This window comes from Phoca vitulina, unplaced genomic scaffold (genome assembly GCF_004348235.1).
Source record: "Phoca vitulina isolate PV1807 unplaced genomic scaffold, GSC_HSeal_1.0 scaffold103, whole genome shotgun sequence".
Lineage (NCBI taxonomy): Eukaryota > Metazoa > Chordata > Mammalia > Carnivora > Phocidae > Phoca > Phoca vitulina.
In genome coordinates, this window is record NW_022589806.1 from 805,756 (window position 1) to 822,059 (window position 16,304).

At 37.3% G+C, this 16,304-nt stretch overlaps 1 protein-coding gene across 3 annotated transcripts in view; it reads right to left on the reverse strand.

Annotated features, from left to right (window-relative positions):
• IL1RAPL2 (interleukin 1 receptor accessory protein like 2) overlaps window positions 1-16,304 on the reverse strand; it is a 1,179,835-nt gene that overhangs the window by 543,464 nt on the left and 620,067 nt on the right. For all 3 annotated transcript variants that reach the window (XM_032397763.1, XM_032397764.1, XM_032397762.1), the window contains one exon: window positions 10,373-10,559. In XM_032397763.1, the coding sequence (XP_032253654.1) occupies window positions 10,373-10,559 (187 nt within the window). The remainder of the gene's footprint in view (window positions 1-10,372; window positions 10,560-16,304) is intronic.

Consider the following 16,304-nt stretch of genomic DNA (forward strand, 5'->3'; position numbering starts at 1 on the left):
ACAAACAAAACAAAACAAAAGCCACCATTTGAAGAGAGAGAACAAGCATCACAACCAGACTCAGTTATGGCAGAAAATTTGGAATTATCAGTCAGGGAATTTAAAATAAGTATGATTAATATGTTAATGGACCTAATGGTAATGGTGGACAATATGTAAGAAGAGAAGAGAGATGGAAACTCTTTAAAAAAAATAAAAGAGGAACTACTACAAACAAAAACACTGTAACAGAAATAAAGAAGGCCTTTGATAGGCACTTCAGTAAACTGGGCATGGCCAAGGAAAAAAATCAGTGAGTTTGAAGGTACGTCAATAAAAACTTCCCAAACTGACAAGCAAATAGAAAAAGAATTTAGAAAAAGAATATCTAAGAACTGTGGAAGAAATACAAGAAGTATAACATAAGTGTAATAAGAATGCCAAAAAGAGAAGAAAAGGAGAAAGGATTGGAAGAAATATCTGAAGTAATTCTAATGCTGGATCATCCAAGATTACAGCAGATCTGGCATGAACAGAGGTCTGGGGTACATGTAGGCTACTATTAGCATCTGGGCTGAATTTTAAACAATATATAAAAGTTAGGCAGGTAAGACATGAACAGAGAGAACAACATGTGAAGCACTCAGATGTGAAATAACATGAAGTAAACAAAAAAACTCTGAATAGTTTTATTGTTGAGAATAGCAGTGAGTAGGCTGAGACCAAATCTAAAAAGCCTACACATTGTCAGGGTTCAAATCCCAGCTCTGCCACTGTATAACCTAATTCATTATATAACCTGTAATACTGTTCTATAAATTAAATTAGGCAATAAATGAACATGCCTTGACACAGTGTCAGGCTCTGTAAACACTCAAGAAAAAGGAACTATTAACTAAATGGTTCTATGGAATCATTGGAGTGCTTTAAATAGTGGCATCCTACAATCAGATGTGCATTTCTGAAAGATCATTCTAGTGGATATATAAAAGATAGTCAGACTGTAGAAAGAGACATTGCTTAAGAGGCTTTAATTTCTTCTTCTTTTTTTTTTTTAAACACATAATGTATTATTTGTTTCAGAGGCACAGGTCTGTGATTCAACAGTCTTACACAATTCACAGCACTCACCTTAACACATACCCTCCCCAATGTCTATCACCCAGCCACCCCATCCCTCCCACCCCCCACCACTCCAGCAACCCTCAGTTTGTTTCCTGAGATTAAGAATTCTTCATATCAGTGAGATCATATGATACATGTCGAAAGAAGGAAGGGGGGGAAATCAGGGGGAGACGAACCATGAGAGACTATGGACTCTGAGAAACAAACTGAGGGTTCTAGAGGGGAGGGGGGTGGGGGGATGGGTTAGCCTGGTAATGGGTATTAAAGAGGGCACGTTCTGCATGGAGTACTGGGTGTTATGCACAAACAATGAATCATGGAACACTACATCAAAAACTAATGATGTAATGTATGGTGATTAACATAACATAATAATAAAAAAAAAGAGGCTTTAATTTGCTTTGATCTGTTTTTATCCTTTGAATATAATTGAGGTTATACAGGAAGTCCCTGCAAAGCCTGGATTCTTACAACAATTTAGGAAAGATCAACAGCAAACTCCTGTTAAGTTTGAGAAAAGCATACACATCAAAATAAGATTATATGAATTGACAAAAACATGTTTTTTTGATAAATCAAGAAATTGTTTAGTCAAAACTCAACTTATAAGACCTTTATTCCTAATCGCCAAAAACCAGCAGCATCCCAAATGGTCATCAACAATAAATGGCAGGGATTCCTGGTTGGCTCAGTCACTTAAGCATCTGTCTTCAGCTCAGGTCATGATCCTGGGGTCCTGGGATGGAGCCCTACGTCGGGCTTCCTGCTCAGCGGGGAGTCTGCCCCTCCCTCTCCCTCTGCCTCTCCCCCACTCGTGTTCTCTCTCTCTCCTCTCTCTCTCTCTTACACATAAATAAATAAAATCTTTAAAAAAACAACTGAGGGTTGCAGATAGGGAGGTGGGTGGGGGGATAGAGTTACTGAGTGGTGGGTATTAAGAAGAGCACATGATGTGATGAGCACTGGGTGTTATACGCACGCAACTAATGAATCATTGAACATTATATCAAAAATTAATAATGTGCTATATGTTGGCTAATTGAATTTAAATTTTAAAAAAACAACAAAAAAAAGACCAAAGCAATAAATGGTGAAAGAGTGGTACATTTCTACAGTGGAATATTGGACTACTACTCATCAGTGAAAGAAAGAAACTATTGATATATACCACAACACAGACATATCTCAAATGCATTATGCTAAGTGAAAGGAGACAGGCACAGAAGGCTACATATCATACTATTCCATTTATATAACATTCCGCAAAACTGTAGGAACAGAAACCAGATGAGTTTTTACCAAGGACTGGGGCTAAGAAGAGGGAATTGACTATAAAGGGACATGAAGGAACTTGAAGTGATGGAAACATTCTATATCTCAATTTTGGTGTATACATTTGCCAAAACACATCAAATTATACAGGTAAAAAGGGTAAGTTTTATGTTTGTAGATTATACAGAATAACATGACTTTAAAAAAAATTTTAAATTCCCAACTAGAGTCTGAGATGTCTTAGGTAACTAGTTTTTTTAGCTTCCCTTGTAACATTTCCCTTTCTATAGTAGCAGGAAATATCAATTAAGGACTTTAGTCATTAAATTTTTATAATATGTCTGGGATATATGGCAGACATTATTACATCTATTTTATATGTGGGGAAATAGAGGTCCAGTGACATACAATTACTTATCTGCATTAATGGTGGAATGGTGACCAGAATCCAGGTCCCCAGATTCAAAGACCACTGCTTCTTATATATCTCAAATACCCATTTCTCTCACATTAACTCATCTTCTTTGTAACTTACAAATAGTAAAGAACCCCTTTCTGACTTCTAATGCTGTATCTAGGAATAAAAATAAGGATAAATGGGACTTAAATCTTGTGTAACTCACTGGTTTTAAGGCACACCAAACTGAAGCCTTCATGGGTTTCACAGCTCATCCCTTCTGGATAAAAATATCTTTGAAAATTCTAGTTATGAGATTAAAAATTTAAGGATGAAATGCAATTTTATGGTTACAAAAGAAGGTACATAGTAATACCACTACATTACCAAAGGGATTCAAAATCCCTAAGCATTTTGCCAAAGTACATTTTAGCAAGAAAGTATTGGTCATTTGGGCTGGAGTGTTATAAGGTCTCCAGTGACTTTTTTCCCCCTTCATGAAAATTGTTAGAATGTATTGCAAGATAAATCAATGTAAAGCTCTTAACTTTGGAAGCTTAACTCACTGTAATGAGTGACAGCATTTAGAAATGGCCTTTCCTAAAATATTATTTTAGTGGATGAAATTACCTCCTTATAATTCATCTGGAATTTTTCTTAAACATGGTATGAGTCAAAGATCTAATTATTTTTTCTAAGTGGAAAGTCAATTATGTGCACAGAATTTTTAATAAGCCATTTATCTCCCTCCATACCCATTCAAATGAAATGTTATCATATGCTAAGTTCTCAAAAATACATATTTTTAATCTGTTTCTGGATGGTTTATTCTATTCAACTGATCTATTTATCTTTTCCTAAACTTACTATTTTAATTACTGTTGTTTTGTAGTAATATTAGTATCAGGTAAAATAAGTCCCTTTTCATGAATGTTTTTACCCAATATTTTCTTGTCAATTATGGTACATTCATTCATTCATATAAACTTTATAATGTTTATCATATTGTCTAATTCCAAAAAAATTATATTCTAACAAAATGAATTATTTATACATCGGAAAGAACTGACCATTTACTCTATGAGATAATACCACACAGAAATACATCCTATCACTCCATTAATTTAGACCATTTTATGTCCTTCAATAAAATTATATTTTTATATAGGTCTCCTCCCGTCTTTGTTATTTTATTCCAAAATGTTTCATAGTTTGTCATTATTGTAAATGGAATAATTTCATTTCTTCCCTTTTACATGTCTGATTATTACTAGCAAAAACAAAAGTTATTGAATATTTTGTATTTTTTTAAATTTTATTTTATTATGTTATGTTTGTATATTTTTATCAAGCTACCTTATCAAATTATCTCATTAGTTCTATGTTTTGTTGTTGTTGAGTCTCTTGGGGTTTCTTGGTATACAATTATATAATCTGAAAAATAAGGTTATTTTGTCTTTTCTAATCCATGTGTGTGTGCACGTGTGCGCATGTCTTATGTAACATATTTCATTTAATTTTCTTATTGCATCACCTAGAACCTCCAAAACAATGTTGAACAATAGTAATGACAGAGAGTATTCCTATCTTGTATGTCAAGGATATAAGGATATATTTTCACGGATATTTACTGTAACAGTGAAATTAGAAAAAAAAAAAACTAGAAAAAAAGCTTGAATATCCATCAGAAGAGTGGTTTAATAAAAGAAGTTCATTTGCATCCTAGGAACTATGATACAGCTATTAAAAATGATTTAGATTTATATTACCAACAGGGAATGATGTTCATGATACATTTGTGTGTGACGGGGAAAGCTGAAAAGTGATATATATGCGATGTTTCCATTTTTATAAAATGAGGGACAGGGAGGCGTGTGTGTGTGTGTGTGTGAATGTGTGTGTGTGTGTAAATAAATAATATATATAGAAAGAGTATGTTGGCATAGAGGAAAGTGTGGAATGATAAACGGGAAACACTAATTACCTTAGATGGTTAAAATAGAGTGGAAGAGCAGGGTATAACTGACTTCATACACCTCTACACTGATTTGTCAAAATGTACATTTTTAAATAGATACATAGATACGCACATTCATTTCTTTTGGCTAGACTCCAAGCTTTTTATAAAACTTAGTAAAATGTCAAAAAGGAAAGGATAAATGGGTTCCATTAGACTCAAGCAAATCACTTGACTTCTTTGCATTTCAATTTCTTCATATATGAGAAATAAGTTGTGCTAGATGTGGTCTAAGGTCCCAATGATATTATAATTTCTTCTACTTAGTTCCGGTTTGATCTTGAGAAAAATCTCTTTCTGGTCCACTTAGTCCCTCTGGACATTTAGAGTCATTAAAGAGTCCTTCAGAACGATTTCAGGAACTGTTTCTGAAATAACAATTTTGAGAGCATTCTTTTTGTATTAGTGATGTGAGTGTATAAAGTGCATAAGAGGTGCATTTAGCAGAGTAATCTGAATCACTGGTATTATGAGAAGAACATGTATTAGAAGTCAGAAGTTCAGGATTTGAACTTCTAATCAGCCATGTGTTAGCCAAGTGACCCTCTGTAACTATTTCAGTTTCCTTGTCTGTAAAAAGATGATGGTAACAGCTGCCAATAAGTAGCCTCACCTCCTTTTGCTAATTGACGGAGTTCAGAGAAAGGAGAGAGAGCCCCCTTCCACACATCCCTTGCATTCCATGGACAACCAGGCTTGACCTACTCAGCTATCTTTAGATAAAAAAATTAAATGTTGCATTTTATAGAAAAGTAGACTAGAGCTTTCAAGCCAGTGAACCATAGCACCCTGGGGTGCTAGAGAATTACTTGTGTATACATAAGTGATCTATGCTTCAGTCCTAAATCAGTCACATGAGACCTAGAGCAGCCCAAACCTCAGAGCAGTTTTCATACAATTACCTCACAGTGCCATATTATCGTTTTTTAGGTGTGCTATATAATATGAAAAGATTTGTGAAAGATTACTATCAACGATTGTATACTGTGGAAATATTAACTGATCTTATTTAGGTACAATATTTTCCTTTGCAAAGATGTTCGTATCTATCTATGGCTAAAAATGGAGGTAATGTCTACTGCCTTTTACTCAATACAAATGCTGTTGATTTCAAGTAGGAGCTATTTTTTTAAATGTTTTAATTGATATAGCTCCTTCCCAAAGTGTTGAGGAGAAGCTGTTAACCTATCTAATTCCCTCCATGAGAACAGGGAAATGTATTTTGGTCTCTTCACTATCCCCAGTTCCTAGCATGGTGCCTAGCACATGGTAGACACCCAATAAATATGTGTTGAATAAATGAACAGTTGTACAAATGAATGAATTTGCAGTAAACCACCCATAATGTCACAACCCATCCCATTTATAATCCATGGAAAATATCTGAAATTCAAATGGCTTTGGCAAGAAAAAGGAAGATTCACATGGGCAGGCTTCACTCATTAACATCAACCCTTTTATCAACTGAGGTAACTAATCAGAGAAGTGTTTTACCTCTAGGTGTGTATTTGTATTTTTATTGCTGATGTCTTATTTTTATTAAATTTTTAATTTTAATTCCAGTATAGTTAACATACAGTGTTATATTAGTTTCAGATGTACAATATAGTGACTCAACACTTCCATACATCACCCAATGCTCATCAGAACAAGTGCACTCCTTAATCCCCATCACCTATTTGACTCATCCCCCCACTCACCTCCCCTCTGGTAACCATCAGTTTGCTCCCTATAGTTAAGAGTCTGTTTCTTAGTTTGCTTCTCTCTTTTTTCCCTTTGCTCCTTTGTTTTGTTTCTTAAATTCCACATATGAGTGAAATCATACAGTATTTCTCTTCCTCTGATGGATTTATTTCACTTAGCATAGTACTCTCTAGCTCCATCCATGTTGTTGTAAATGGCAAGATTTAATTCTTTTTTTATGGCTGAATAATACTGCAGTGTGTGTGTGTGTGTGTGTGTGTGTGTGTGTGTGTGTGTGTACCAATTCTTTATCCATTCATTTATCAGTGGACATGGGCAGCGTCCATATCTTGGCTATTGTAAATAATGCTGCAATAAACAGGGGTGCATGTATCCCTTTGAATTAGTGTTTTTGTATTTTTGGGGTAAGTACCCAGTAATGCGATTCCTGGATCACAGAGTAGATCTATTTTTAACTTTTTGAGCAACCTCCATATTGTTTTCCAGAGTGGCTGCACAAGTTTCATTCACACAAACGGTGCAGCAGGGTTCCTGTTTCTCCACATCCTTGCCAACACTTGTTTCTTAAGTTCTTGATTTTAGCCATTCTGACAGGTGTGATGTCTTATTAAAGTTAGGGGATTCTTTTGTTTAGAAATGGGATAAAGGGACTCTATGCTCTTATGACAAGTGTTTTTGTTATGGTCAGTTAGCCAGCATATAGTACATCATGAGTTTTTGATGTAGTGTTCAACAATTCACTAGTTGCATATAACACCCAGTGCTCATCACAACATGACAGTTTGTCATGCTCATTAGTTGCGTATAACACCCAGTGCTCATCACAACACGAGACTGTTCTAGCATTGTTCTTCTTAGTTCAATAAAGAAAAGAATCTCTTTTCAAAAATGTTTCTAAAAACACTAACATTATTGTGTATGCTGTTCTACTGTCTAAGCCCCACTCATACAGCATTAAGATGAACTGCTAAAAGTAGAGGCCCTCTCCTCACTTCCTTTTGCTAACTGATAGAGTTCAGATAGAGGAGATACAACCCCCTTACACATATCTCTTACATTCCAAGAACAACTAGGATAGGAGATACAACCCCCTTACACATATCTCTTACATTCCAAGAACAACAACAACAACTTACTCAGTCATCTTTATGAACATGCCCCAGTGCCACCTGATCCGCCTCTACCTTCCTATCCAGCTGTGATTACATGCAGGCACAGAAGGACAGTCCTCAAAGGCCTACCCTAGCATATTTCAGACGGCTTAGAAACACATAACAGAATGTGAGAATGACACAAATTTATTAGAGAGTAAGAAAAAAGCAGAAATGGATATAAAAGAAGCAAGTTTAAAGATTACATATATTTAAAAAGATGACTTGGAAATTGATCATGCAACACACATACGTTTTACTGTTAAAATACTGGAGATAATACATTGTACATTTCTAAATTTGGATGTACACCAGAATGAAGTCTGGACAAATGTCTTTACATTGTGGTAGCTGGAGCAAAATCACTTTATGCTCAGCCCGGTAGGGCACACAGAGACTATAAAGCAAGCAGGGAAGATTATTAAACTATTGATTGGAAAAGGAAACATTTTCCCATTACATCAATACATTTTTTTCAAGGATATACTTTGAAACCGTGAGAAGCAGGGTTAACAACACATTTGGGAGCTTTAGGAATTCTTTAACTTTGGGGTTTAGTTTTTTATTCTGATCCATTAGTATAGTACAGTGACTAAAAGAATGGGCCCAGTAGCCAAAATGCAAGTCATAAACTGCTGTGTGACTTTTGTTAAGTCACTTAACTTATCTGAGTCTCCAGTCACTTCTGGAAAATGGGGATAATAATAATACCTACCTAATACAGTAGTTCTAGAGACCGAGTTAATCTATCTAAAGCACTTAAAACAGAGCCTGGCATATAGTGAGCACTCAACAAATGTTAGTTATCATTGTGATTAATATTTGTCAATTGTAAAATGTTATAGAAATCTTAAAAGTTACTGTACAAGCAGAGCTAGAAAAGCCATTTGCTTCACCATCTTTGGTCCATTTCTAAGAACGATGCTTAGCATTTCCCAAGGAAGAAATTGCTTTGTTATACAATGATGATAGTGATGTCTAAAGATGTGAAGAAAGAAGAAAGAATTTAGTAGAAAAGTAAGAAGATGAGACAGTAGAATACATAAGAAAAGGAAAAGGCTGATGACAAGGATTTTACTCCTAGCTGCTAACTCTGGAGCTCATCAATTTTCCTTTTCCAAATATAAAATTAAAATAAAACATTCTTACTCTATCTTTTCACAGGCTTCTCTGCACCAGTGTTGCATCTTAGAGAAGTGTGTGTGACCATAGCTGGGTTTAGCTCTAGGATCACTGCAGGAAAGGGTAGTGATTAAGAAAATGGACTCTGGAATAGCAAACACTGCCTTGAATACAGAACCAGGCTTTGTTAGCTGAGTAGCTTTGTATAAGTTTCTGCATCCCTCTGAGCCTTAGTTGTTTTTTTTTTTTCTATTAAATAAGGATAACAGCACCCCCACAAAGAGTTGCATTGAGACTTAAATTGAGATAATGTAGAGACCAAGCTTAGCACAGTGAATGGCATATAGTGAGTGCTTAATAAATACTGAGAAGGCATGGAGGGCCCCACTAAATTATAGATGTTCTATATTTATGAATAATGATCATCATATGTTCCTTTTTATCTGTCAGAATATTATCTTTATTAAGAAAAAAAAAGGAAGGACAATTCACATAGAGACTGAGATCCCAGGTCAGGACATGCTTTTGATGTCCACTGGTGAGTTCCCATAGGTATGAAGATGGGGAGGCTTCCAAATGCAAAAACATGTGACAGCTGTAGGAGTTAGGGTTTAGTCCTCCCTGGAAACTAAGAATCTGTTATATCCTATAGAAACAACCTGTTCCTTCTTTTATGTGTGTTTGAGTCCAACAATGTACACAACACCTGTGCAGAAAACCCCCTTGGTTACCTCTGGCTATAACATATAAACCTGTACCATGTGTCAACTACCAGGACTCAGAGTTGGCAGAATGTACACAGTTATCTTATAGAACCACAGGGCCCCAGGCTAGCAGCCAGAATGTCACAGCTAGAAGGTTGTGTGGTTACTTCTCTGCTTCTTCCCCTAGATCCAATCTCTGCTCTGTCTGACCTACTTTATGCCCAGGGAATCTGAAGACTATTGAATCTATCTCCTGATTTTGCCCTCTGACTTTTGCTTAATTTTCCACGGGTGCTAGCAGAAAACCAGAAGTCGGGAGTTAAGAGGGGTTAGGGTATTTATCCTGCTCAATCCCTCTTTATCTGCCACAGTTCATATGTTCTTTTAAGGCCACAGCTCTTGTCAGGCCCACTCCACTATTGCCAGGTTCCAGTGACACTGCTCTTTCTTATTGCCATTGTAGGCCTAGGAGTGGTAATTTATACCTTCCTCCCTTATTGGGAGTATTATGTGTACTTGTAATAATGGGCCTTTGCTCCTAACAGTAAATAATATTTCTATGTCCCTCAAATATGTTCTTTCATGTGTTACTTAAATCTTTACTCTTCTTCCCACTTGCTCTCATAAGTTTGAGTGGAGGGAATTTTTACTTATTTTTAGCAGTTGGAGAAGATGGGGTTGCTTGTGACACCTGCTGATGGAAGTCCATTAAAACCAGTACTATATAGAAGTCATACCTCTGAGTTATTTAACTGTGGATCTGTTCATTTTTCTCAATGAAATATCTGATACCAGAAACTAGAAATAAAATGTCTCCCTTTTTCTATCCCCAAGCCAGCTATTGACTTAAGGTTAAAAAAAAAAAAAAAAAAAAAAAAAGTAATTGACACCATGCTGTTACCTTGTACCACACAACATCAGGCTCCTGATTGGACTTTTTAAAATCATCCATGTCTGGGCAGGAAATCTCCTTTCTTTTAGTGACTTCAGATTTTTCTAAATAGCGTATCCTGCTATTGTAGCACAGGCCTGATTCATTCTCTGCAACAGTCAAGGACATTGACACCTTCATGCAATATGTCGAGTTTCTGTAGAAACAGAGAAATAGCAAAATGGCTTTACTGGGTGTTTAAAACTTTGTACTCTATATATTTCAAGAATATTTACCTTTCCATATAGGACCTTGCCTAGAAATCAGAAACAACATCAAAGCAACACAGAACAGTTTTCCATTTCAACTGACAGGAAGATATAAAACAAAATGTAATGAGGACATCTCTGACCATGAAGTAGCTACATAGAGCAGCTGTACCCATCTTCTAAACTATAAGACAATTCAGACTTCTTCCCCACTGGTAAATATTGCCACATTGAAGATCTGATAGTGAAAACTTATGAGAAAGTCTGTATTTAGAGCTACAGTTATTTCTGCCCTGTCCCTATGGCCAGTCCCTTCACGGGTATTCCAAGAGTTGTTTGATTTTGTCATTGGTTTCAAAGCCAACATTTACTTTTTCAAGATACATACCCCAAACCAGATCAACATACAGAAGATACCTGTTAACTTACATAGCTTTTTAAAGTGTTTACTGAGATATGTCAGGAATCAAATTCTGGATTCCTATAAAGAACAAATCCTAGTATAATGTGATTGGTCTAGATTAATTGTATCCACCAACATTAGCATTATAAAGGAATTTCAACATGAATTTTACCATAAGGCTACTTTAGAAGTTGGGCATTAATTGGCTAACTCATGATGTAAGGGTATTTATGGAATTCAATTCTGCTTTCATTTCCTTGTGTATGCCCCATGATTTTTCCTTACACTGACTGGGCTGCAGAACATATCAATCACACAAAAGAAAACTGGAAAGTGTGAGGAAGAGAGCAGAAGCACCTGGTAAGACTTAGCAGAAAGTCAACTGTAAATCTCTTGGTGGGACATGTCAGGATCGTATCTGTTCTAAACATCAAGGGATACCTGCTATTACAAATACCAAGTGCCAAGGGCACTTCAAAACCAAGTGTTTTTACAACCAAGGGGTAGCAATCCTGACAGATGGGATTAGCATGCCAGCCAATAATTTAAGATGGCCTCAAAGAATTGTCAATATTCATACTACTTACTCATTGAAATTCCACAATATGCCAGATATACAAAAAACAGAAGTGCAAATGGTCACTGCCCACTGGGTTTACAAACGGAGTCAATCAAAATGACTGCTACTTAAATTTTTAGTGAAGTCAATTGCTGGCAAGTACTTCTGACTATGCCCATGCCTGTGTCATCTGAGTAGGATACTATCAAAGTACTCTCATTCTAATATTCAGTTGCAACCCCATTACACAACGAAGATTGTGAGCTATTGCTTTTGTCTGTTCCTCAGTGTAGGTTCCTAGAACTCAAGGCTATGCCCACTAGGGATCAAATGTAAGACTATTTAATTATCTTGTTAGATGTCTGACAGCCCCTTTAAAAACCATGAAGTTAAAAGCCACCAGAATAAAAGAAAAACAAAACAAAACAAATTAGTCTCAGGCAAGAAGGTAATGTTTGGTGCAATTTGGCTCTTCTTGACCCCACCTTCAGTACTTTGGTGCTAAACATTTCTATGTGTCCATGCTTCCTTTAAGGCCCTACATGATCTGGCCTGTCATAACACTGTCCTTTACTTTAGTGTACAGGCACAATGGCATTCCCTCTGTTCCTTAAATATACTACACCTATTTGAGCCATGGACTTTTACACTTGCTCTTCTCTCTGACCTTCTATCATTTATTTGTTAAATGTAAGCATGGAATTTGTTGCTTTTGTTCATCACTCTATCCCTGAGATCTAAATGAATAAACAGTAGATGTTCAGTAAATGTTGGCTGATTAGAAGAGAGGGCATCAAAGGTATGTCGATTGATGAGACATGTTCTCTCTGCTTTACTTTTGCATCAATCCCCTTATGATAATAACCTCTCTTCCTCATTCTACAGATTCAGGTATATGGCTGGTCAAATGTCACATTTCTTGTTTAAATATGACTCAGGATAATTTTGCAGGTATTCTTCTACCACAAGGGTAAGGTTTAGCCAAGTTTTGTGCATCAGCATATTAGCAAATAAAGAATATACTAGTTACAACTAGGAGACAAGAAGGACTAAGGTAGGTATAGGAAATGGAGGGAAGATAAATGGTCACAGTTTTTTTAAAGGTACTGAACACAGAAGAGTCACCTCTTGGGTTTACAAAGTATTCTGAACAGTTCTTAATGTTACAGACTTTGATCATATCTGCTCTATGGTATTCATCCCTTTGGATGAAAGAGAATTACTTGTTAAATACCTTCCCATTATTATGGTGTGCCCCCAGGGAAAGAGAGCTGTTGACCAGCAGTCTCAACAATAAAAGCAGATAGAATGTCCAGTGCCCTGAAAGAAGCTTACTATCCCAAATGTATTTAGCCCTAGGGAGAAAACATATTCTAAGTAAGGGACCAACATAATAGAGTGGTTTCTGAACAAAGCACCAGCTTTGAACTAAGATCCACTGGGTTCAACTAGTTCTGTGTCCTTGAAAAAGTCATGTAACATCATTCAGTCTCAGTTTCCTCAGCTGAAAAATGAGGATAAGAAGTCCTTTATGGTAATTCCATTGGAGGTTGGAGACAGGAATTCCTTTCATTATACAGCCATGAGCAAATATATGTTTACCATTTTCAGTTGGAATGATTACAGTAACTGACCTCTCCAGTCTGTTGTAACTATTAAGCCAAATAATATATAAAACATATAGTAGAGCATCTAGCACATACTAGGTATTTGATAAATTGTAGTTAGAATCGTTATTACTGTTAGGATTAGTTGTTACATATTGCTAATAAATAATAATTATAATTTACATGTGATATAATAATAACAATCAATCACCAGTATAATAAAAACAATACATTGGCAGCAATGGGTGAAGGTATGCCACTGGGTTAAGGGTGCTACTTTATAGGAATGAGTCTAAAAGAAGCCAGTTGGGCAATAGGCCTAGTACCAGAGGGCCATGAAGATTTGAAAGGATCAAAAAGATACACTGACATAGACACAAAAAGAAGTGAATCAAAAGAAAACAGCTAAGGCAGGGAGAAACTTCCAGTTAATATGAGCAGTAGCTACTTGGCAAAGGCCAGAACCTTGGAGGTCAAATTGTTAGCAAGAGTTTCACTAAGACTTCTGGGAATTTCTTAGACAAATGCCTTCTATAATAAAGTCCAGGCCTCTAGGTAAATTTTCCAGGGACAAAAGACAAAAGATACTCTTATGTGTTCCTTCCCCAACCCCTCCAAATTATAAACTATGCAGGCCATGCCAACAGCACCTTCATTAACCTGGGATGGGGATGAGGGCAGGAAACCCAAACTGGGGATGGCTGATGGGCTGAAAGAGAAAATGTTTCAGTTTTCTCTCTCACCCACAAACAACCTTAGGCTTGGGCTCTGCATGAATTCATTCTTGCTCTGGTCTCTAGCATGTGAAAGGCTTCTAACAAATTGCTTGTTAACCCATGAACAAGCCCCAGTATAAAGTCCTTGATGATGACCAAGGTCCCTGGAACTCAAAGACAAGGCCATGTGTGAGTCCTACTGTCTCCATCACTGGGGTTGGTATGATCAAGGCTGCCTGACAGTCTAAGACTCAGGTTCATTTTTATTAGTTGTGTAATCCAGCCCTGGCACAGTTCCCGCTAACAATCTTGCATTATTTAGATTTTATTTAGAAAAATGCCCCAGGCCAGTTCTATTTAAAATGTTTCCTGCAACTGGGACCTAGAAATGTTACTTTTCTTTCATAAGGTACAATTAGAGCTGTGCAAGTTTGAGGAGTGGTGCCAGAGAGGACTGGCAAGTGTGCAACAATGAGGATTCTACCTTTTTTCTGACCTCCCTTCACATCCTGAGGAGGACAAGGAGAACATTCAGGCTCAATATGAGCAAAGGGCATTTGCAGTGATATTACAGAAAGGCCTTACAATTGCATGCACTTCTAATCTTTTAAGTACTTCCACATCTCTTATCTTACTTAATTCTGCCAATAATCCAGGAAATTGTACAGGTTAAGTTTCATCTACACTTTGCAGAGGAGTAAAATGTAGACACAGAGAGGACAAATAATTCAGTTAAGCCCATATAGCTGGTTGGCGGATCAGAACCAAGGTTTTGGCTGTTAGCCCCTGGCTACTCTCAGACCTTGATGTTAATATGGGTTAACAACCAAACTAACTTGTGGTTATCCATACAAACTTGGCGAAGCTCATAGAAAGAAATGTAGATGTGTAAAGATAACATTTAAAGAATAATGTTAATATGCACAGCACAAAATAATTTGCACAAATTTATGAATAAACCTCACTTCCTATTCCAAAATTTTCATGTTAACTACTTTAGGTCATAATTTATACTTTTTTCCCAGAAGTATTTCTAAGGGAAAATGTTGATCAATCTTGGGTTCCCTGACAGGAAAAGTAAGATCCAGGATTTAAAACATACATGAAGAGAGAAAAGTGACCACTTTCTGGAAGGTAGGACATGCGGAGAAGTGAATCCGAGGTGATATTCAGGAAGATAGACGGAGGGGGAAGGGAGCCGCTACTGGTAAGTGATAGAGCCGCAGAGCACAAAATCGGAACTTTTAGAAGTCGGCTCCACTGAGGAACATCACTCCAGTGGATAAGCGGGGGGGTGGGGGGGGCGGTGGAACCCTCGTGGGACAGTGTGGTCTCAGGACCCTCAGGGTCACAGAAAGAGCGGAGGTGCCTGAGTGCGGCAGAGCTCCCAGGTATCGGAGCAGGGAAGCCGGCTGCAGAGACAGATCTGAGGAGCAGGCTCTCATCTCAGGGTTGCCATAAACCATGATCCGGGGCACAGTCGGGCCACCGCTCCTCCAGCTGGGACCCAACAAGCGGCAGATCTGGGGAGACTCCCCTTCCTCCCCGGGAGGAGCAGCGCGGGTGCGCACTGCAAGAATCTGCTGGGTTTGGAGACTCCACTCGGGGTCGGGTGCCAGAGATAGAAATGCTCGGTCACAGGCCGGCTGAGCATGGAGTGCACCCGGAGACCGGGGAGACGGGAGTGATTGACAGCTTTTCTCTGGGGGCTCACTGAGGGGTGGGGCCCCAAGTTTCCGGCTCCTCCAGGGCGGAGACTGGGAGGCCGCCATTTTCACTCTCATCCTCCAAAGCTGTATGGAAAGCTTGCAGGGAACAAAAGCTCCCAAGAGCAAACCCGAGCAGATTACTTAGCCCAGCCCCCAGCAAGGGCGGGGCAATTCCGCCTCTGGCAAACACATTTAGGAACCACAGCAACAGGCCCCTCCCCCAGAAGATCAGCAAGAACAGCCAGCCAAGACCAGGTTTACCAATCAGTGAGAACGGCAGAACTCCAGCGCTAGGGGAATACTGCACATAGAATTCATGGCTTTTTTCCCATGATTCTTTAGTCTTTCAAAGTTAATTTTTTTTTAACTTTTTCTTTTTTTTTTGAATTTTTCTTTTTCCCTTTTTCAACCATCTTATCAATCCCTTTTTTAAAAAATCTTTTTTATTTTTCATTTTTAGTCATATTTTACCTCTACATAGTAGTTAACATTATTTTTGGTATATATATATAAGTTGTTCTTTCTTTAAAATTTTGGGATACAGTTTCTTCTAACAGACCAAAATATACCCTAAATCTCTAGTGTATGGCTTTGTTCTAGTCTCCTGCCTGATCACAATCTCTCCCTTTTTTTTTTTAAATCCTCTTCTTTCTTTTTTCAACCAACTTCTTATAAATTCCTTTTTTTTTTTTTTTTTTT